At 37.2% G+C, this 23611-nt stretch overlaps 1 protein-coding gene across 4 annotated transcripts in view; it reads right to left on the bottom strand.

The window, feature by feature from the left end:
- The window catches only part of NSF (N-ethylmaleimide sensitive factor, vesicle fusing ATPase), a 156813-nt gene that overhangs the window by 33161 nt on the left and 100041 nt on the right, over positions 1 to 23611 (bottom strand). For all 4 annotated transcript variants that reach the window (XR_007473258.1, XM_049701430.1, XM_033439002.2 and 1 more), the window contains exons 10-15: positions 23012 to 23177; positions 21861 to 21935; positions 21488 to 21675; positions 14985 to 15080; positions 11390 to 11546; positions 8173 to 8306 (exon numbers count right to left, since the gene is read on the bottom strand). Coding sequence is in view for 3 of the 4 variants with exons in the window: in XM_049701430.1 (XP_049557387.1) it covers positions 8173 to 8306; positions 11390 to 11546; positions 14985 to 15080; positions 21488 to 21675; positions 21861 to 21935; positions 23012 to 23177 (816 nt within the window). In the remaining variant the exon portion in view is untranslated. The remainder of the gene's footprint in view (positions 1 to 8172; positions 8307 to 11389; positions 11547 to 14984; positions 15081 to 21487; positions 21676 to 21860; positions 21936 to 23011; positions 23178 to 23611) is intronic.

Below are 23611 nucleotides of genomic sequence, written 5' to 3'. Positions count from 1 at the left end.
AAGTCAGGGTATGGACATCACCCTCAGGGCAATGACTGCTGAAACCATGAGAGAGGCATGTGATCTTCAAGGAGAAATGGTAGAACTAGAAGAATAAAGAGCTAAGGACCGAATCTTGGAGTGTTGTTCTATGCATTCATTCAACAAATATTTTTGAATTCCTATTATGTGTCAAGCACTAATGAAGGCAATGGAAAGAGTAATGAGTAAGGTCACATGTAACTATAATAAAGCATGGCATCACGATGTTAGAGGAAATACAAGATGATGTGCTGGTATACAGCACGGGAGCGGTGGTAGTCCTTGGGGATACCCTACACATCCTGGTTCTCTCTCTGGCACATGGTAGGATTATACTTCCTTACCCCCTCTTAAGTTAGGGATGATTACGGGGTTTGCTTTGGGTAGTAAAATGTGAGTACAGAGTATATCACTTTCTGAAAGGAGCTTTAAGAGCCACTGCTTGATTCATCATACATCCTTTATCCTGCCTTGGCTATCATGGAATCGCATGTGAGATGGAGTCTCTATTACCTATTAGCTTGAATCTCTGAGAAACTATGGCAGAGCTTCCCCTCTGAGTCATGACGGACAAGTAATGTGGGTAAGTGAAGCCAAATTTTCAGGTTCTTTGGGGGCTGTAAGAGCTCATCTCAGCAAGAAATAAACTTTGTTGTGTTAAGCCCCTGAGATTTTCAGCGTTGTTCATTATCGCAGCATAACTTAGCCTATTGTTACTGATAAGAGCTTATGGAGTCAACGATGGTCTCCTAAATTTAGGAAGTGACATTTAAGCTGAGACCTGAAGGATGAACAGTGCAGTAAAAAACAGGAAAGAAAGTGTTCTAAGCAGAGTGTACTGATTATTACGAGGCACAGAGATGAGAAAATTTAGGAGCACTGCAGGAACTAACATACAGTCAATAAGAATTAAAATGAAGAGGTGTCAGCGTTGGTGCTGTGTGTATGGGGAGTGGTGGGTGAGAGATGAAGCAGAAGAGAAATGGAAGAGACAATGGAAAAGTTTAGAAGCAGTTCCACTGTGGTTCTTTGCTCTTTTTTGAAAACTGGACCATATAGCAGCCAATGTGGTATCCTGCGAACTCCGGTGATTTTAAGAAGTCACTGAAAAAAATGCTTGGCTCTTTAAAACATTTGTTCAGAATTCTACTAAGGGCTCTGATGCAAGCATATCATTCTGTCTGACAGGCTGTAATATCGTGGATTAAAGCCACAGGGGCCCAAGACATCATGGACTGGCTACTTGCATTAGTTTTACACTTTCCCTGAATCAGCCCTTCTCCCTTCTTAAAGCTTACAGGACTACAGGAACCTTATTCAGGACTCTGCTGGGGTCTAAACTGATGATAAATTTATATGCAGTCTCACTAACTTATCTCAGATACTGTGATTCACAAAGCATTACAAATCACTTCACAGCTGACCACATGGGTTACCTATAACATTTTAGAAGAAAAATACCTAGAGCAGTCTTTAATTTAGTTTTTTTTACAGACAGCTCTTAATGTACTAATTACTACCACGGGGATAGGAGTACTCACAGCAAACTCTCTTAACAACATACTAACCATGACAAACGCTATGCAATTCCAGTTGTAATCTGACCAGTTTCAGTTAACTCTGCTTTAATTTAAATACACACACACACACCTTTCACTTCTTACACACACATTCTTTTCCTTATGTAGTCACGAGTGTAATATAAGGTCATCACTCTTTCCCTGAATCCATGTTTCTGCCTAGTCTCCTCAGCCTCTTCCATTCTTGGCTTCCTGGCCCAATGCTAAACAAGGAGATACTCAGATTCCACTGGCAAATATATGCGTTTAGCTGCCAGACTAAAATCTAGGTGAGATATTTACATACTGAGCTGGGAAGTTCTACCATAACTTTAGGTAGATAAACCCAAAAAGGAGGAGAGGTACAAGAAGGAAAGATGAAAGAAAAGTAAAATTGTACAAACTGCCGCAGCTCGAATTGAAGAACTGAAGTGCCAAACTTGCCGTCAGTAACAGCACACAGCAAATACACAGTGCCTGCTCCAGACCAAACGCCCAAACAACATTTAGCCAGGCGGGCTGAAGCTGGGGCTACTAGTGGTATCTTACAGACTCTTTAAAAAATTAACTTAAATTTTGATCCTTTCATTTAGTAAGATGAAAGTATGATGCTCAAGTCTTTTCTTGCTGAAGAGGTTATCAGAAGGGGATCATAGAAGTTATCATGCAAAGCAGGACACTTGAAAGGTGGGAGTTGTTAATAATCATGCTGGAACAACAGGTAAAAACCATGATTGCACACAGCACATTGGAGTGTATGGTCATCCTAGTTCTATCAGGGAGTTTCCTGTAGAGCAGGTAAAATTAGCAGAATAGACGTATTCTTAGTCAGGTGAGAAGTCTGAAAGAGAAGGCTAAAGAAACAGAATGGAAGAACGGAAGAAAGGAAAAGTGTGGAAAAGAGTGTCAATAGTCAACAGGGAAAAAATGAGAGGTCTATTCTAGAAGATGAAGAACGTCTCTAGAAAACAGAGTTCCATAGTCTATCTCTAGCTGTGGACATAATGAGGTTGTCATCGTTAAACTCTCTGGTGCCTCCACTGTTGGGTGCAAAGGCAGGTGTAGTGGGTCATGAGAGACAACGTGGAATGTGTGGGGCCTGGGACTGCAGCAAAGGCATGCTGGAGGCCCTGTGAGAGGAGGTGTGGGGCTCCTGCTGCTAAGGGTTTAGGGGCAGGTCTGTTATGGTCCTGAAGGACACAGCAAGCTCTCAAGGCACAGAGCCCACTCCTGGAATCTTCAGACAAGCTGGGAGCCACCTGTGTGCAGGGGAGGGGCAGCAGCTGCAGACGCTGGAGTCTACACGAATACAAATGGGAACACGCCAGCATTAGCTCCATGTTAATCCCAGCCTTTCAGAATCACAAACCACAGCAAAGCGTGTACTAAGTAGATTCTGTCTTCCTTTTTCTATAACCTCTTTAGCGCTCTGAGGTAAGTGAAGCCAAATTTTCAGGTTCTTTGGGGGCTGTAAGAGCTCATCTCAGTTCTGAAGTGGCTGGCATGAAGTACCTAGTTAGTAGAAATCTGATGACAGTAGGAATCTGATGACTTAGAAAATCCCTAATGTAGTAAATCTGTCAGCAATTAGTTGAAAGAATACTCTAATCATATTTGGTAGCACATAAAAACGTAAATGAGCAAATTCAAATTGGTGCTATCAGTAATAATCTCTAGTTTCTAAAAATAACTTGGGAGCAGACCAAGCAAACATTAGTTGTCTTCTAATGAAACTGCCTCAGGAAGTGGACCTAAACTTTTGGCAAAGCACTCAAGCTTCCTGGAATGACCTTAAAATCCCTTATTTGTTCTCCCTGCTTTTCAGGAAAAATTCTTAAATTTTCACATGACATGAGCGACAGAGTGGGGTATTTTTAATAATATAAAAAGTCACAAGATCTGAAAGTTAAATTCCACTATAGAGCTACATACACCATCTTCCTTTGTGTGCCGAACAGATACAAACGTCAAAAGACAGAGTGTATTAAACAAAAACAACAAGTGCTCGTCTCCCAGCAGTACAGGGACCTGTAGTCACTTCCGGGGTGTCCACTTCTCTCAGTTAATGCATGCACAATCTTCAACAAATCAGCTACATGATATATTAGGATGTTAACCAAAAACATCCAAATTCTGTTGCTTAGTAACTGCTGTCAAAAGATCCAATTTCCAGCTCTGCTCTTTGTATGGACTAAACCATGAAAAGAGGAGGATTAGGCACCATGATTCTGTTCTGTGCAGACTACAATTTGCAGTGGGATTTACAGGAGGATATTCAAAGAAGATTATTTCTTTCTTGCAAAGCTAGTGGAAAGGAAAATTTCTTCCATTAATTTTCAGTCCTTTTAAAAACAAGACTATATTATGCTATTAATGGGTATAGTTTTATAAATCACTAATTTTCTACTTAATTTTGTTCAAACAATGTAGTCACATCAGATTGTTCTATTTCACCTCTGTACTGATTGTATACTCGGAAAGCACCAACATTAGGTAATTAGTTAAAATCAAATTCTACTGCTTTGTTCTTTTGTTCATTTAATGCCATTAATAGAACTAGTAAAATAGGGTTTTTTTTTTAAGTATAGATGCAAAAATGGATAAAGGAATGAAAATTTTTAAACAGAATAAAGTTGGGGAAACAAAAATAAAATGGGGGAGAAGAGAAAGATCTGTGAACACTTCAAATATCTTAATGGAACACATAGTATCCCCCCCAGAATGTAAGGATAATACTTCATACAGACTTTGCTAGTATTGAGGAGTTTATCTATGGAGAAAGGATTTATTAAGCAGATTAAGTATAAGGTGAATTTTAAATTAATTGAGAATAAACTACTTTCATATATTTTAGCACCATCTGTATGTGAATAAGAATACCTTAGTTGCAATTAAATCTTAGATACTCATTAAAGCAAGCCTAATGGCCCTCTCTACTAACAAAAACTCACCTCTTGGTTTAAGTAATAAAATGGTATATAAAGATATTCTATGACTTAAGTATTCAGATCACCTCTCTCTAAGAAAAATTAATGTGTTATAATATTTCTGAGTTTCACAAACTATTGCCATTGCAAAACATTTTGAAAAATCTTTAAAACTGAGGATCTAGTCATTAAAATGTAAGTGAATAAATGATTTTAATGCCAATCTTTTACCTAACAAATTTGCAAAAAAAATATATATATATTTTTAACATCTTTATTGGAGTATAATTGTTTTACAATGTTATGTTAGTTTCTGCAAAAAAATATTTTAACAACATCAAGTTCGGGCAAGAGCCCAAGGAAACTGACATTCTTATGTGATGGGGCCGCAAGTGTAAATTAGCACAACTTTCTTAAGAGGTGGGCTTTATAAACATTAGTATTTTTACATAAGTTTTAATAGCAATACTTATAAAAATTTGAAAACCATTAATATTTTTACCTTAGCAATCTCAATTCTGAGAATTTATCTTAAAGAAATAACCAGAAATGTATGTGCAATAATAGTAAGTAAAAACAACCACTATACTTTACTGAGCACATATTATATCCCAAGGCACTATGTGATACCGTACATAAATCACCATCTCATTTAATTCTCATAACAACCCAATGAGGCAGCTATTAATATTATCTTCCTTTGGTAGATGAGAAAACAGAGGCTTATATGTTAAGTGACTATAAGAGCTGGTAAGAGCAGTGGAGCTGGGATTCAAATTCAGGTCTATTTGAAACCTAAGTCCAAATTCTCAGCCAGTAAATCAGGATGCTACTCTCAGAAAAATGTAATAAGAAAATGGGGGCAGTGATTGGGAGTTCTACAGAATATTGTTTATAATTGTGAAAAAACCTGGAAACAACATAAATGTTCAACAAAAAAGCAATGTTTAAATGGATATTATACAGCTATTAATTTAACATAATATTGAGATACATTTAATGACAATGAAAAAATTTCATATTAAGTGAAAGAACCAGGTTTAAAACAGTATGTCCAATGTGATCCCCAATATATGTGTGTGTGTATGTGTATCTGAGTAGAGAAGAAAACAGAAGGACAAATATGGGCTTTATTTTCTTCTGTATCCTTTTCTGCATTTTCTAAACTATTTTTGAAATTGGGAAAAGCTACCTTTTGGGGGTGGGAGGGAAGCACTTAAAAGGAAAGAAATGTCTTCTCCCTAATGATAAAGAATTATAAATTATTTGTGCTTTGAAAAAAAAAATCTTTCCATCTTCACACTAAAAAAAAAGAAGGGAAGAGAACAATGGTGGGAGGGAGATTAGAACTACTAAAGAATGGCATTAATATTTCATTTTCAAAAGCAAACTGGAAGACTTAGCACCTTCAGATGGGTTTGAGCCCTCAGGCTTTTGTCAATCTATCATTAGGCAACAATGTGAAAACTATTTGCAGGGAAAGATTTTGCAGTATTTCTAATATATTTCTAAGACACCTATGCTTCATTCTTTTCTCTGTTCTGTTCTTTAGTCACAAGGAATAATATTTTTCCCCAAGGAAAACCCAAAAAGTCTTAATATGAATTTATTATACTGTTGAAGCAGAAATGATTTTTGTAACTTTAAGGGTACAAGGATGATCCAGACAGTGAATCATGAATCCAAACCATTTCAAGTAAGCTTGTATAGACACTTATTTTTATACACCTTAGCCTTCTACTCATCTGAAACCCTACCTTGAAAGGCTTCAACAATTTAAAGATTAAATCATAAGTTATTAAGCCATTAATTTAACCATTTAAGCCTCTAAAATCAGCACATATTACCTTCCCCCCTCAAGTCAATTTGCAAGAGATTGAAATAATAAAAATGATAATATCTCACACTTGCAAAGCAGCTTTGATGTGCAGGAGCCTAAAATACTTCAAAAAAAAACTTTGTAGAAAAAACCAGGACCATCCACCCACATCTCAGAGTACATGTGAGGTAGAAGCTGGCAGCTGGTGGAAAGCAGTGGAGTAATTTACCATATGCACAGAAGACGGCTACTTTGAACAAGTATAAGGAATAGATGGAGTTAGGAAAATAGAATCAGCTGTTCAATTAAATGCTAAGTTCAATGGCCACCAATTCCAAAGGCTATTTAAATTTTCAACAAAAGCGGTTTAAAGGTTCCCTTTAAAGGGAAAAAGACAAAAAAATAAAGAAAAGCAACCCCTACCTACATTAGGGAGGTTACTGGTCCTAGTGATTCTGTCCAGATTTTCCTGGGAAGGATAGATACTACAGGTCTCACTTCAGACACAGAATAAACAGACTATGATATTTAAGTTCTTGTATCTACAACATTTCCCTCGCTTTCACACTCAACTTCAAAGACCTTACGCAGAATATTTACCTTGACATTTTGGTGTGGAATCCTGTTCCAAGCTCCGCCTCCTCTATCCATTTCAAGCAATCTACACAAATGATTTTCTGCTACCTGCACAAACATGAGACTAACTTCTCAAACTTATATTTTTTTGGAGTCTGCTTTTGAAAGAATGTATTTTCCTCTTCAATCTCTTCCCTAAAGAAAAACTAAGGTAATTCTATCCTACATCTTTATAAAGTGAGGGCCTAAGAACAAGGTAAAAGAACATCTGAGCTGTCTTTACTAGGCAGCAAGCCCATTCTCAAGATTCTTTCCCCTCATTCTGATTTTCTCACATCTCTTTAACTTACAGTAAGTTCTTATTTATAAAAGATCAAGCATGAAAAAAAGGATTTAAGTAAAATAAATACTTCAACTAAATATATAAAAAATAATCTTTCTTCACTGTCTGGGAGTACGCAAAATCAGAATATCAATGGAAATTAAGTGAGGTGAAACAGGCATTAAGAGTGTTCAGCATTGATTTTTGTTGTTTTTCTTTTCTGTTTTTAATGAGCAACCACCTACTATCCTAAATGCCTTACATGGTACCTGCTTGAATGTAAGAGCGATGAACCAGACGATCTTAGAGTTCTTTCAGTGCTAGGATTCTATGTTGTTCTAACTTTCACCAGTGGTTCAAAGCAGCTGTATTAAGAAGGTGACAAATGGCACTTGGAGAAAGGCAAAAAGACAAGGACCGCACTAAGTCTGCCAAGCAGACTGATTACTATCTAATATACCACCATCTTTCTGTAGGGGTTTTGAGAATATCTTTCCAATGATACACCTCTGTTCTTTCCCAAACTATACAGTCAATTTAATTGACCCTAGTCTGACTTTATACATTGATGAAAGAACTTAAAAATTCCTAAATGAATTTGCTCCACTCTACTCAAACAATCTTAACTGTGATCTTTCAATCAAGTCAATACAAACTTAAGAAATGAAAATTAATCATAATACACACTAAACAAAGCATAATTTGGAAGATAAGGATACTCTAATAAAAATGCATTACGAAGTTAAATACTATGTCTAAAACAGTTGCTGTTTCCCACCAAATTCTGCTGATAATTTAATTCTACTTGAGAAGAACATAACTGCCATGGCATATATATATACACACACAAGGACAGATATATATGTACATGTGTACGTACACACGCACACGCGCGTGCACACACATCTAAGAGATAGGAAATTAAAATGAAAGTAAAAATCCTGATACCTTCTTCATGGCCTGACACTTGGCTGTCTCAGAAAAGCCAATCATCTTATCAGGAGAACAGATCTTGATGAAGGGGAAGTTGGATTCCTCTGCGATCTTTGCAGCCAAAGCAGTCTTCCCACTGTGAGGAGGACCTGCATAACAATACGAGCAAGTCAGGGGAAAAAAGCCAACCTAAGCAAAGAGGAATAAAACAAGTTTAAACTTTTATCCACAATGTACTGAGGCCTCAACTAGTTGCTCATTAACATTTCCTGACACAATTTCACGGCAGACATGTTTTCTCTTATTTATTAGCAACTAAATTTAATGAACTGATTAGCACTTCTCAAAAGTATACTGAAATATATTCCTTCTTTCTTTCTCACATAACCTTAATCTTTCAAACTTCTGGCTAAATATACAAAATGCAAGCGTTTTGCTTCTTTAAAAAGAAAGAGAATGCATTCGAATGCATATCAGTACCTATGTTACTAGTTCTATCAAATCATTTGTCTGACAAAAAAATACAATCTTCTTAGGAGGTGATATTAGGGGCAGAGAAAACTGCCTTATTAGAAGCAAACGTGACTTAAAGAGCTAGGAAACTAAAGACTCAGGTCTTCTCATGAAAGCAACCAAAGCTACTTACTTATATTTAGATATCTCCTCCTTCCATTCTGTGTAATAAAAGATGTGCCCCTCTTCCAACCATAAATTGACCAATCATTCTTTCCCATCTTCTCAGGAACCTGACATTATTATTATTTTTTTTAATTTTATTTTTTATACAGCAGGTTCTTATTAGTTATCCATTTTATACATATTAGTGTATACATGTCAATCCCAAGCTCCCAATTTATCACACACACACACACACACACACACACACACCACTTTCCCCCTTGGTGTCCATACATTTGTTCTCTACATCTGTGAGGAACCTGACATTATTGACTGTACCCTCTCCCCCATATGTTCCACCCCTCCCTCTTCCCTGGAGCCTTACCAACGGCATTTAAACATGCTCTAGTCTACTGACAGTTTAATAAACAAAACAAAAAAAACCTCTTTCTTGACTTCACTACTCTCAACACTACTCTGCCTTCTCCGAAATGGAACCTCCCTAAATAATCATTTACACCAGCTGCCTTCACTCTTCACCTTCCATCCATCCTCAAACAAACGCTATGGCTTCCATTGCCATTACATGGGACAGGCTCCCATCAGGGTCACCAATGACCTCCACGTCGCCAAATCCAACACTTTATCTGTTGGCCTCTCAGGAATATTTGATACAACTGATAACTCTCCTCTTTATTTTTCTTTTTTTCATAATCAATTTTTATTGGAGTATAGCTGCTTTACAATGTTGTGTTAGTTTCTACTGTACAGCAAAGTGAATCAGCTATACCTCTCTTCCTTCCTTAAATACTTTTCTTGGCTTCTGTGACAGCACATTCTCTTTTTCCCCCCTCTTACCTCTCTGGTTATTTTTGCTCAATCTCCTTTGTCAACTCTTCCTGCTCTACTTAGTCCTTAAATGTTGACACACCTCAGAGATTAGTCTTAGGCCCCCCATTTCTTCTCAACCTACCCTTTCTGTAAGTGACTTCATCCACGCCCATGGATTCAACAACAGTCTACATACTGACAACTCATGAATGTATACTGCCAGCGAGACCTCTCTTCTAAGCACTAGACCCACATATCCAGTGGGCTACTCAACATTTCCCATTCAATTATCCTACAGGAACCATGAACTTAATGTGTCCAAAACTGAACTCATGATCTTTCTTTCTGAAATGTACTTCTCCACTAGCGTTCCCAGTCTTAGTAAACAATAGCATTTACCAGCCGTGAATACCAGAAACCTGGGGATCATGTTTGATCTCTCCCCATTTTCAATCTACTTACTATTTCTAAGCTTCAGCTTCCTTATCTACAAAATAGGGATAACAGCAGCATCTGCCCCCACAGGATTGAAGTGGGGTTTAAATGAGAAAGTATATGTAAAGTGCTAGTAGACTGACTGGCAAATAGTTAAGAGTTCAAAGAATGTTAGCTTAATTATGCTTAATAATTAATTAATCATTATTATAATTATCATAAAGTCTCTTTTATTCTCCCTCCTAAATATTTCTCAAAAGGGTCTACATAACTCCATCTCTCCTACCACTACAGTACTTCAAACCATAATCAGCTCTCATTAAAACTAATGCAACTGCTTCTCACCATTGGTCTTTCCTGTGTATTTTCGCCACTCTAATCCTTTCTCTATCACAAAGCAGTCATGACGTTTTGAAAATATAAATCTGATCATGTCACTTCACTGCTTAAAATCCTACAAATGGCTCCCCACTGCCCCCTGGACAGAGTCTAAATCCTTAACATGGTCTACAAGGCTTTGCACGAACTGGCTCCTGTCTAATTCTTCAGTCTCATGTCTTAGCCAATCTCCCTTTCTGGTTCAGTCTCCTTCCAGCCCAGGGCTTTTTCACACGCTGGTCCCTCTGTTTAGAACATCTTCCGCAGTTACTATGCACGCCCAGCTTCTCCTCGTCCTTTAGGTCTTGGCTGAATGTGTTTCTCTCAGGGAGCCCCCACCCCTAGCCCTTTGGAAGGGGCTGGATTCCCCTGTCATGTGGACTCACTGAACTTTTCTGTTGTTCTACTAATTATAACTATAAAAAATAATTGGTAGAATGTCCTTCCTTTTTTGTCTACTTGGTAAAATCCTAACTGATCCTACAAAATCTAAATTGAACACTTTCTTTGACCACCCCTGGGCAAAATGACTTGCATTCACATACCCTTACACACATACATGGTAGTTAGGTATTTGTTTACATGGTTTTTTTCATGACCAGACTCAACTCTGTGAATGTCTTTGTGTCTCCAGCAACCAGTTCAATGCCTAAGACACAGTAAATACTCAGTGAATATTTTTTTAATTGAATTGAATATTATGTGGTATCATAGAGTCTATTAAGTAACATAGAAATTTAGATACAATCTTATAAGAAAACTAGTTGCTATCATTCATTAGTAACATTCTAACCCAAGAAGATTTAAATTCGTGCACAATATCGGAACACAGAATGGATTGCTATTTTCAAATCATGAACAGGTTTAGAACTGAAAATAATTCATTTTTCTGGAATGTGCTAAATGGCTTTGTAAAAGTGCTTCTTTTTCTTTTTTCAGCTTTTGATGCTATCACATCATTTTTTCTCACCTTCCAGAAGGACGCTAACCAATGGTGTGCGGTCACTGTTTTTAGTCTGTTGGACCAGCAGCTCCCCATCTTCTAGAACTCGAGTAACTGGATCACCCCATTTGATGATACCATTCATAATGTAACTTGCATAATCCTCTTGGTTTGTGCCAAATGCCTATGAAGGAAAAGGACAGTTTAAAGCATTTTCAGCGTCAGTATTAAAAATTAAATATTTAAAGGTATAAAGGATGAGTAATAATTCCTACATGCTAGGGCTATAGCAATATCCCATATTAATATAAAAAGCCTGAAAAGAAAAAAAAAACTTTTATAATTTCTCATTTAACTTTTTACCCAATTGGAGCAAAAACTGCTTCACGTGACTTAATGGAATAAAAAATATATTTAGGCTCAGATTCTGTGAGGGCTCAAGCCCTCGCAATCCCTGAGAAAGGGTATGTTCCAACGTGCTTGTTTCTATAAGGAGTACATGGGTTGTGGCCTTCTGTCAAGAGCAAAGAGAAAGAGAGAATATGGATTTAGAAATTAGAAACAGTTGGCTCAGCACACAAAGATACTATCCTAACACTGACTGTAGGCGTCAGATATTAAAATGGAAATATGAAATGGTAATGAGGAGATCTTGTCCACATACGCTTGGTGGTAGGGGATATAAGTCGAATCGCACCAAAAGGTAAGTATGTGTGTAAATGTAAGATTTAGAACGAGCTAGAAATGAGCAGAGGTAATGAAGATTGAAGGGTTAGGGAAAGGAAAGAAAAGCAATTGCTATATATAATCATTTCATTTGTACTATATATGGGGGCATAAATCACAACCCTTTTCATTTTCAACTTCTAATCTCAAATTGTAACGCTCATCAAACCAGCTACCAAAAGTAGTTAAAAACTTTAGTACTTATTTACTTAATTGAATAGCATTTCCACAAGGTTAACAGGAGAAAAAATGAGTAGGAAAATATAACCCAATGTAATATAAAGCTCATATAGCTTGACAATTTCTAATTTAAAAAAATTATCACAATCCTAAAGTCAAATTTTCACTCCCCAATGTATGGAATAACTTTAACAGTTCTTTAGAACTTGCACCTAACAGAAAGTCATCCTTTGTAATACTGTTTATAAACAGTATACAGTGGTCTCATCACTCTATTACTTTGCCACCAAATCATTTTTCAGACCACTCTTTGGTCCTTGCATACACTAGTGCTTTGATTCCTGAGTACAGAGTAAAGTTCTTATTCCCTGGTCTGAATATGGTAAATGCAGTGGCTGTGTAAAAAGTTATAAAGGAAGAGCCTAATAAATACTGGTTGGAAGGCTGTTGTAGGAAATATGTAGATTGGCTGGCTTTTGTCTAACAGAGCTGAGATATGTGAACCAGAAAACAGTGACCCTCCCAAGCTATATAATATGTATGAGTCATCCTTACTTATCCTGTCATTTCAGTTTTTGTTTTATCCCCCAGACCCCTGGAATAAATAAAAGTTACTGCTTACTTAACTAAGTTATCTTAGTTGCCCCTTTCCTTGTAGCCAAATTACCTGCCTTGAAAAAATTTTAAGATAGATCAGTTAGGCTGGGCTCTAATATTTTTGGTAACTATTACAAATAATAACAGCAAAAGATTAAACCATTTCCACTGCTGAGTAACTTTTGAAAAGTCAGTTAAAAGTCAGAATAGTCATAAAAAAGCAGACAGGGGGCTTCCCTGGTGGCATAGTGGTTAAGAATCCGCCTGCCAATGTAGGGGACACAGGTTTGAGCCCTGGTCTGGGAAGATCCCACATGCCACAGAGCAACTAAGCCTGTGCGCCACAACTACTGAGCCTGCGCTCTAGAGCCTGTGCGCCGCAACTACTGAAGCCAGTGAGCCACAACTACTGAGCCCGTGAGCCACAACTACTGAGCCCGCGAGCCACAACTACTGAAGCCCACGTGCCTAGAGCCCATGCTCTGCAACAAGAGAAGTCACCACAATGAAAAGCCCGCACACCACAACGAAGAGAGTAGCCCCCGCTCGCTACAACTAGAGAAAGCCCACACGCAGCAACAAAGACCCAACGCAGCCAAAAATAAATAAATAAATAAATTAATTAATTTTTTAAAAAAGCAGATGGGCTAAAACAAGTTGATTTTTGTCTTTAAAGGAGATACTTGCAACAAATAATTATTGTCAAGGATATATAAAGAACTTATACAGATCAAATAAAAATAAACAATACAACAGAAAAATAGGCAAAACACATGAATGGCATCTCACAGAAGATACTCATATGGCCAATAAACATATGGAGAAATACTTCACAGATAATCAGTGAAATGAAAATCAAGACCAAAATGTGATCCCATTTTACATCCAACTGAATGGCAAAAAGTAAGTCTGACAATACCAAGTGTTGTATAGGATGCAGAGAACAGGATCTCTTTTACATTATCGGGGGAAGTGTTTATTGGTTCAACCACTGAAAAAAACAGCTTTAAAGTCTTAGTTTGAATTGTACATTCATATACCCAGCAACCCAGCAATTTAATTCCTAAACATATATCTAGGAGAAACTCATTCAAGAATGCTTTAGCAGCAGTTGTTTGTAATAACAAAAAACTGGTAATGTTCCAACTGCCCATTGACAGGAAAACAGACAAATTGTGTTAGTCACACAATGGAAGGCTATCCAGCAATGAAAATAAATGAGGCATAGCACAATCATATAGATGACTTGATAATAAAATACATAATAAAATAGCAAGTCTCAAAAAATCAATACATACCATATTTTATTTTACACACTGTAGACTAATGACAGTATGTCATGAATTAAAGATTAAGGTTAATCCAATTCTGTGCACCCAAGGTCCATTGAAGAAAGAAAAACAACATACACACCTTTTTAAGGTTCTACAATTTGTTTTTGTATTAATATAGGACTCCAAGTAATGGTTACTCAAACATGAGTGGTTGTTTTATAGAAAAATGGGTTAATGACCTTATAATGTATTCTAAAACTTCAACTATGACTACTGAGTTTTGAGTATATTTTAAGAAAATTGACACCTTTTTAAAAAAGGGCACTGAAAATGGTTAAAAGTTTTAGAAACTATAGCAGTTAGAGGAACTGGAGGTATTGAGCAAGAAAAAGGGATGCCTTGGAGGAGGGTGGGGAAAGGGAGAGAGAAAGGAGATGAGAATTACTTTTAAACATAATAACTAACATATGAAGGATGGATGAATTAGGATGAATTTAGGTTTCCGTAGCTTCAGATTATATAAGAACTAATGAGAAAACTATTTCTAGTTCAAAACAATTTAAGAACTAATAATTAGAAAGTCTCAAAATTGAATGGTCTGCCTTACAAGATGGTGAGCTCCCTATCATGAGAAATATTTCAGTAAGTCTTGGTTAATTACCCAGCCATCAGAGTTACTGAACAGATGTTTCTTATATTGGACAGTTCCAGTACTGAGATTTTATGATTTTTTAAAAACTACACGTGATATAACCTTCCAAAATATTGAGTAAAATGGCACTTATTTTTCCCCTGAATTATTTTTATTATTTTTGGCTTATATATCACTCAGTATTCATACTCACTGGTTTGATATCATTCTCCAAAGAAGCAAGGAAGTCTCCTCTTGTCACCTGCAGGCTCTCTGCTTTCTCCATGTCCACTTCCACTTTAGTACTGGCCTGATTAGAAATGGAAACAAAACGTTAAGGACTTCCAAGATTTAAGAATATTTTCAGCCTAAGAATATAACACCTGAGGATATAAAAGGCATATTTCCACAGACAAAAAAAATCTCTCTCAAATTCACAAACATACATACACACACACACACCTACATATACATATATTATGCCTTTTGCCTGAACAACTCCACTTCTAGGTGTTTATCCCATGAATATACTCACAAATGTGCACAAAGTTATATGTACCAGGATATCTACTAGAGTAATTTGTAATAGCCGAAGACTGGAAGCAAATTAAATGTCCATGAAGAGGGTACCAGTCAAGTAAATTATCACATATCTTTACCAAAGGACACTGGATAGAGTTTTTTTTTGTTTTTATTTTTCAAAATGAGGCACGATGAGGAGAAACTATATAGAGAGGGTCTCTAGGAACAGTGGTTTTCATCCTCAGCTGCCTATCAGAATAACGCCTAGAGTCTTTAAAGATATACACACACACACCCCTACATACTTATACAGATGCCCAGCCCCACCCTGCAGGATTTTGATTTAAAAGGTCCAGCAGAGGGTCCATGCATTTACATTTTTATAAAGTGCACAGGTGGTTCTGATGCTCAACCAGGTTTGTGAACCATTATCCTAGGAGACCAAGGACCTACAACTTTGATTTTTACTCATACTCTCTGCTTGAGAATCTATGTGCCAGCTCCAAATATTCTGCTTATTGCACCTGAAGCTACCACTTAGAACAGACATCTGGAGAAGCATCAAGGCCTTTATCAGCACTTGGAGCTGCCTGGACCTGATGAGTGATTGAGATACCAACACACTTTTTAACGTGACTGGGCTCACTCCCAATAGCACAAGGCAAGTGAGTCTAATTTTTAAAATGGTACTATGGGCTTTAAAAAAACATATCTTCAAAAAAATCTGACTACAAAGCCAAAGCATGTTAAGCAGTATCAACCTTCCAAAGGTTATTATAAAATATGAGTCATGTTCCTTTAGGAATGGACTGCTGAGACAAATAAAATGACAAACATTCTGTAAAACTCAGCCTTATGGGACAAAAAGAACTCTGTCAGAAAACTAGATCAAGATGGCAAACAGAACACTTTTATTTGTCTCCCTTCCTGCCCCAAATCCCATGAAATGACAGAAAGTGAGAGAGAATGGTTAAAAAGCATGGAACATGTATCTGGAAGTTTTAACACTGATCTAAGAGGAGTCTCAGAAGGAAAGAAGAGAAAGAATGATAGAGAAAAAAACAATAAAAGACAGAAGAAAAAAATTTCTCCGGCTGAAGAGAGGTGTATCTTTGCAATTTAAAGGTTTCAATGAGCGATCAGGGTAAATGAAAAGAAACCCACATCTGTCTAGACACAGTGTTGTAAACTATCAGAACACCGAAGGTGAAGAGAAATTTCTAGAACCTTTTTGAGAGACAAAAACAGGTCACCTGTAAAAGGAACCAGAATAAACACTAGAAACTAGAAGACAATGCAACCATGTCTTCAAAAATCCATCTGGCTATCTATCTATCCTAGAAAATGATTCTCGTATGTACACAGGGAGGCACAGGCAAGCATCTTCATAACAGTGTTATGAAATACTATTATGATTTCCTTTTAGAGTGAAACTGAATTCAAATGACAGAAACATATAGCAATATGAAGGGAAAATCTTGTCTATCTTTCAGCATTTGCTGAAAAAAATGACAGATTTCAGGACTGCAGCTGGTATGAACCTTGCATTTTTACTACTAAGAAAGGACTCACCCAATGGATTAAAGTGAATTAAGATGGCTGGGGGACAGTTATCTTAGAACAATTTGTTTTTAGACACTCCAGGAATTTCAGAAGTCACCTAATTGTAAGTAATCAATACTACAATGATAAACCTTTCATACCTATTCATTAAAATAAGTTTAAGGACTTCTCTTGGCCAACTTTTACTATTTTACTATTTTGTCAAAATCTCAAAATGTTATTTAAAAAAATCTACAATTCTGAATTTTTATTCATTCAGAAAACCTTTTCTTATTTGTCTGAATTAGTGTGATTTTTTCTGCATTTTATTTATAACAGCTAATCAATATGGAAGAGGCAACATCTTTCAGCTTATACCTGCAGAAACTAATAAACTTGTATTTCAACACTAGCAAATATCCAGTGGTCACACTTAAATTTCATAACCTTTTAAATCTGACCTTTCAAAGTTCTTATCATTCCTCTTAAATTAAGGGTAGAATGACCTTAATCATTCAAAATTCTACAGAAAATAAAAAAGAATTTTATTGAAATTCTGAAAACATAAATCAGCTGATTCAGTTGTAAAGTGTGTGTGTGTGTTTGTGTGTGTGTGTGTGTGTGTCCTCAATTTATTTCCTTACAACAGATTAGAGCAGAAGAAATTTGTGTTATCTTCTCTACCTGAAGCAGAAATTCCTTTCAAGCTAAAAACAACCAAATGTCACATGAATTTTAGTTGACCACAAACATGGATTCAAGCACAAATGACATGCACATCAGGTGTTCATGACTGGATTTTCCACTTGCTTCAAAAAACCTGAAAGAACAGTTTAACAGGGAAGACTTGCTTAGTTTATTTCACCTGACTTTGTTTAAACCTAATTCTTTTGAAAAGGAAGCAAAATAACACTAATAATGGCTTTTTTCTTGGCCATGCCAGTAGACTTGCGGGATCTCAGTTCCCCGACCAGGGATTGAACGCAGGTCCTGGCAGTGAGAGCACCGAATCCTAACCACTGGACTGCCAGGGAATTCCCAATAATGGCTTTTTATAATACAAACAAAGAACATCATAATAAACAGATGAATGTTGTGTATAAGTTCTACACCAACTGAGGCGCTTCCACAAACAGTATTTGATTTCATTTTTACAAAAACTTGATGAAATAGGTAGTTATTTCCCCTTGACAAATCAGAAACAAAAAAAGTGGGAAGAACTGTAACACATAACCACACCTTCTGACTACAAAACTTGTGATTTTTCCACCGTTTCTCATTGCCTCGTGTGTAAATAAATCCAATACATGCTTAAAGAAAGCACGTTTCTTGACAATGGCTTAGAGACACTTTGGGATAAGATTATTGTGATAAAAATGACAAATGACTAAATAGGATAAAAAATCCAGTGGCTAATGCATATGAAAAATCTGATACCTAATAAACTAGCTATTGTGGATTATAGTATCAAGAAGCACTGATGTGGTCTGAGGTGAAAGATTGGTATGGTGGGGAGCAATTTTCACATCATTTATACAATTTTTCTTGAAGTCACCATCACTTTTTCTAAGACATTTCTTACGACAAGGAGAAAGAATGGATGAATGAAATGAATGGGTCCATTCTATAAAGGACCCAATACTATATTTCCACACTATCCAGTCCTTTGGCATTCTCAATTTTTTTTTGTCTTGTTTTAATGCAGTAGTACTAGTATCCTCCTCCCCACTGGGCCTCCGGTATTTTAAAGAGGTTTACCATCTTGTCTAAAGTGGCCTCTTCCATTATGGCATTCTTGAGCTAGAACAAAGTCAGTTCCATTATGTAGGGGAATTATGGCTTATAGATAGTTTGATACAGAATACATATTTACTAATTTAAAAAATATTTACTAAACAGCTACCATATTCTCAGTATTAAGACCTATATGAAATACTGTGGGAGATTCAGAAATGAATAAGATGTGGACTTAAAGTCTACAACAGGGGTTGACAAACTTTTTCTGTAAAGGGCCAGATAGTAAATATTTTAGGCTTTGTGGGCCATGCAGTCTCTTCTGCAAATACTCAACTCTGCCATTGTAGCATGAAAGCAGCCACAGACAATACATAAATGAACAAGGGTGGCTGTGTTCCAAAAAAACTTTATTTATAAAAACTGGTGGTTGGCTGGATACGGCCCATGGGCCACAATTTACCGACCCTTGGTTTAAAACCATTGCCAGGGTATACCCGAATAAAACATACTCAACCTGACTGTTCAGGCTTTTACTATTTCCTGTGTGAATTGTTATACAAGTTCCCCTCTCTTGTCTTATGTCACCAACTTCACTCCCCTAAATACTCCACTCGACAAAGCTGCCAGAGTGAGCTTATGTTTTAACACTATGTCACTGCTATTCTTAAAACTCTTCAATGGCTTAGCACTACTCACAGAAAAGAAGTCCATACTTCTTAGCACAGTATAAAAGGCTCTTTGTGCTCCATCCCCTGCTTTAGCCTCCTGACTTATCCCCCACGTCTCTTTCTACCTCCCCTTCCCTACCTTTTATGCTGCAGCAATACTGAATTACTGTAACACACCATGCTGTTTGTGTGTCTCTGTTCCTTTGCATATTTGTTCTTTCTACCTAAAATGCCTGACTCCATCAGGAAACATATCCACCCAGAAATTCCTCTGTGAAGGCTCCTCTCACCCGACAAGCTGACCACACCTGACACCTTTTCACTTCCTTACCCCGTATGTACTTTCTATTACTGCATGTGGCGGATTAGACTGTGAGCTGCTCAAGGGTAGGCAATTGGAGCATTAACCCCTAGTACAGTGTCTGGCACACACTAGGCTAGATAAATCCACTGATCGAAAGTCAACAGAAGGTATTGTAAATGATGCGCTACTATTTCTTTTTTTTTTTTGGCCACACTGTGTGGCTTGCGGGATCTTAGTTTCCCCACCAGGGATTGAACCTGGGCCACCGCAGTGAAACCACCAAGTCCTAACTACTGGACCGCCAGGGAATTTCCGATACACTACTAGTTCAAGAAGGAACAGAACATACCATTCTTGAAAGGGAGAATGAGAAAAAGTTTGAAGAAAGTGGTGGTACATGAGCCAGGTATTGAAAAGATAAGTAAACATAGAGGGTAAACGTTCTCAGTGAAGAAAAAAAAAAGAGGTAACAGCAGAGAAGTAGAAAAATACATTAATATCTGATGACTGGTAAATATTCAATATTTTAGTTTGGCTAAAGTGTATGGAGGGTTTCCCTGGTGGCGCAGTGGTTGAGAGTCCGCCTGCCAATGCAGGGGACACAGGTTTGAGCCCTGGTCTGGGAAGATCCCACATGCTGCGGAGCGGCTAAGCCCATGAGCCACAACTACTGAAGCCCATGAGCCTAGAGCCCGTGCTCCGCAACAAGAGAGGCCACCATAATGAGAAGCCTGGGCACCAAAACAGAGAGTCCCCGCTCGCTGCAACTAGAGAAAGACCGTGTGCAGCAATGAAGACTCAACGCAGCCAAATATAAAATAAATAAATAAATAAATTTATAAAGTGTATGGAGAATAACTGGGAACACATCAGGAAAGGCCAATTTAGGGTCAGATCTAAGAGGACCTTAAAGACCAGACTAAGACTTCTGTACTTTGTTCTGTAGATCATGGTGAGTCACTGAAAGTTTCTGAAGAATAGAATGGTGTGAAACAGGAAGGTTAATCAAACAGAAGACAGGTGGTGGCAATGAGAACTGAAAGATACTGCCAAGATAGAACTGACAAAATTTGGCAAATAACTTGATATAGGACACAACAGAGTGGTAGAAATCTTGGAGTTTTAAGCTTGGGAAATTGGGATAAACAGGGAAGTAGGAGCAGGAAGGAAAGTAGTAAGAAAAAACAACAACAAAAAAGTGAATTTGGTTTTGGAATATTAAATTTGAGACCTGATAACATATCCAGGTAGAGGTATTTGGTATAAATCTGAAAGTGAGAGAAAGATACTTTCAAGAGATGAGACATAAATTTGGGAGTCATCTAACTACAGGTGATAAGTAAAACCTGAAGAGAAGCGATGGTAAAGGATCAAATGCACTTTATCAAATTTTATTTACCAAAATGAAAGTATCCTTTGTATTTCTACCAAAGTATCAATAACATTATTGTATTAATTTGCAAACATATCCATTTCCCTGACTCTCTACTCCTTGTGGGAAAAGGTCGTGCTTTATTATCTTTGTGTCTCCTGCTTAATACCTTGAAAATAGCAGGTATTCAATACATTTACTTAATGAAGCAGCCCCCGTAATTCTAGCATGTAGAAAATCCAACTTCCTATGTCATGATACAAGTCAACACAGCACAAATTTTTAAAAAATTCTTCAAAATCTTCATCTTCACATGTCTGTATCAAATGGTGGCAACCTAAGGTAAATGGGTCAGTGGTTACCATGGGGCAGATGCTACCATTATCTTTTTTCCAACTACTCGGAAGATTTAGCAGTTGACAATTAATCCCTATACCTTTTACCATGTCTATTCTCCATCAAAAGTCAGTATTACCCTAGTCCTTAGTATGCTTAAAAGGAAAGAGAAAGAATACTGGCATGGTATTTACAGGGCTGCAGACTCCTAATATATGGTAGTTGATTTCACTGACCTTTATGTGTCTGTTCATAGCAGTGGACTGCGCTGCTCGCACCAGACCCTCGAGCTCAGCACCGCTGAAGTTCTTGGTCTCTATGGCCAGTTCTTTTATGTCTACATCAGCAGAGAGCAACTGATGCCCTCTCATCCTTGCTGTGTGGATGTGAAGGATCTGGAGTCGGCCTTTCTCATCTGGTAAGCCTGATAAAATTGAAAATAAAATAGACATTATTATAATCTTAATGTTTTTCTTATAGGTACTCAAGCGTGTAAATACCTGCTTCTGATATACAACTTTTCTAACAAATATTAAGTTATATGACTTTGCTCCTGCTAATGAACTCTAATTACACTCCCCTCCCCCAATCAGTGACAGATCTATTTACCTATCTCCATTTTAACTTCCAGTCTTCCAGGTCGAAGGAGAGCCTCATCTATGAGATCTGGTCTGTTGGTCATTCCTGAGCACAGTTGTTAAAACAACAAACAAATTATCAGAATTCAAAAATAAGATAAAATGCCCCTTCAGTATGTGTAAGAATAGGATTTTCCCTGACAAGCTAAGAGGACATTTTATAAAAGTCAAATAGAAAAGCAGTCATTTTCAAAAATATCATTTGTTCTCGACCTAATGAAAATACCTGGGGACTTTGCTTTAGTATTTCACTACTGTACAGGCCAGTGGAATATAAATGTAATGAAATCTTCACATATTTAAAAAGAAAATTTTAGGTTCAGAGAAGGTAAGTAAACTATCAAAGTGAGAGAGGGGCAATGTGAACATGATCTGTCTGACCCCAACATCCCTTCTCTTTTTTGTAGGCCAATGGTTTTCAACCTTCATAAACGGCAGAATTTTTGTTTTGTTTTGTTTTCAAAGTCATCTTAAGAAGAACTTCAGTACATAAAGCAGTTAAAAAGATAAGTTATAATAGGGATGCATGATCTGAAGCTCAAACCCTGGCCGCACAGACCCTGAAGTAGCTCTGAGGACTCCTGGAGGCCTACAGGACCCAGTTTGAAAACCACTGCATTACATCGTGCAGCCTTTTTCACCTGTTAACTATAAGTTTAAAGCCATGAGTTGGGACTTCCCTGGTGGTCCAGTGGTTAAGAATCCGCCTTCCAATGCAGGGGACGCGGGTTCGATCCCTGGTCGGGGAACTAAGATCCCACATGCCACAACTAGAGAGAAGCCCATGTGCCGCAACGAAGAGCCCGCGTGCCGCAACAAAAGATCCCACATGCCACAACTAAGACCCGACACAGCCAAAAATAATAAAAAATAAATTTAAAAAAAAAGTGAGGAGTTTTATTAAAAGAAAAAAAAAAGCCATGAGTCACTAAAACCCATTTTTCATTTGTCCTATTAAGGCTAGACATTAAAATAGTGAAATTCTTCAATATCACTTGATTCTAATTTGGAAACACTGGCAAAATAGTATAATTACAAGCTACACAAATCTGAATTCAGAACCTAAGTATCTAATGTTTTTGAAATCATAGTACCTTTTTTTTTTAAACCAAGCAAACATACCAATGACTAAGATGTTGTTTAGTTGCTCTACCCCATCAATTTTGGACAGCAACTGGTTGACGACAGTGTCATGAACTCCTGTGCTACCAGCCATGCTCCCTCTCTGTTTGCAGATGGCATCAATTTCATCAAAGATGATGATGTGCAAACCACTGTTAGCACCAAGCTAGTGAAAGAAATAACATTAAAGATCATAATTTGAATATATTATTAAACAAACTAATCAAAAGAGCAAAACAAAGCTTTTGCGCTTTTTGACTAATAAATGTAGCCAGTATAATCATGATTGCTGCCCTCTCAAAGGTGTTGGAACTGCAGTCTCAGAATTCTGCAAAGTGAAAAGGCATTCCAGAACCTCATATTTAATAGACATAAAACGAAAACACACATTATATACTGATGAAAATGAATAGTCCATCATAACTAACTATTCATTCACACACATTTCTTATCTCACTCTTTGAAAGAAGAACTGTCAAGCATTTCTTAGGTCAATGAACGGCAGCTCCCTCCCATTTTCCCTGAGTTTTGGTGAGAGGATAGCCCCCAAAGCAGTAAGTTTAATATTTGTCACACTATATAGCTGAAGAGTAACTCCAC

This window comes from Orcinus orca, chromosome 19 (genome assembly GCF_937001465.1).
Source record: "Orcinus orca chromosome 19, mOrcOrc1.1, whole genome shotgun sequence".
NCBI classification, from domain to species: Eukaryota; Metazoa; Chordata; class Mammalia; order Artiodactyla; family Delphinidae; genus Orcinus; species Orcinus orca.
The sequence above is the reverse complement of the archived record's forward strand: the minus strand, read 5'-3'. Positions and strand labels throughout refer to the sequence as shown.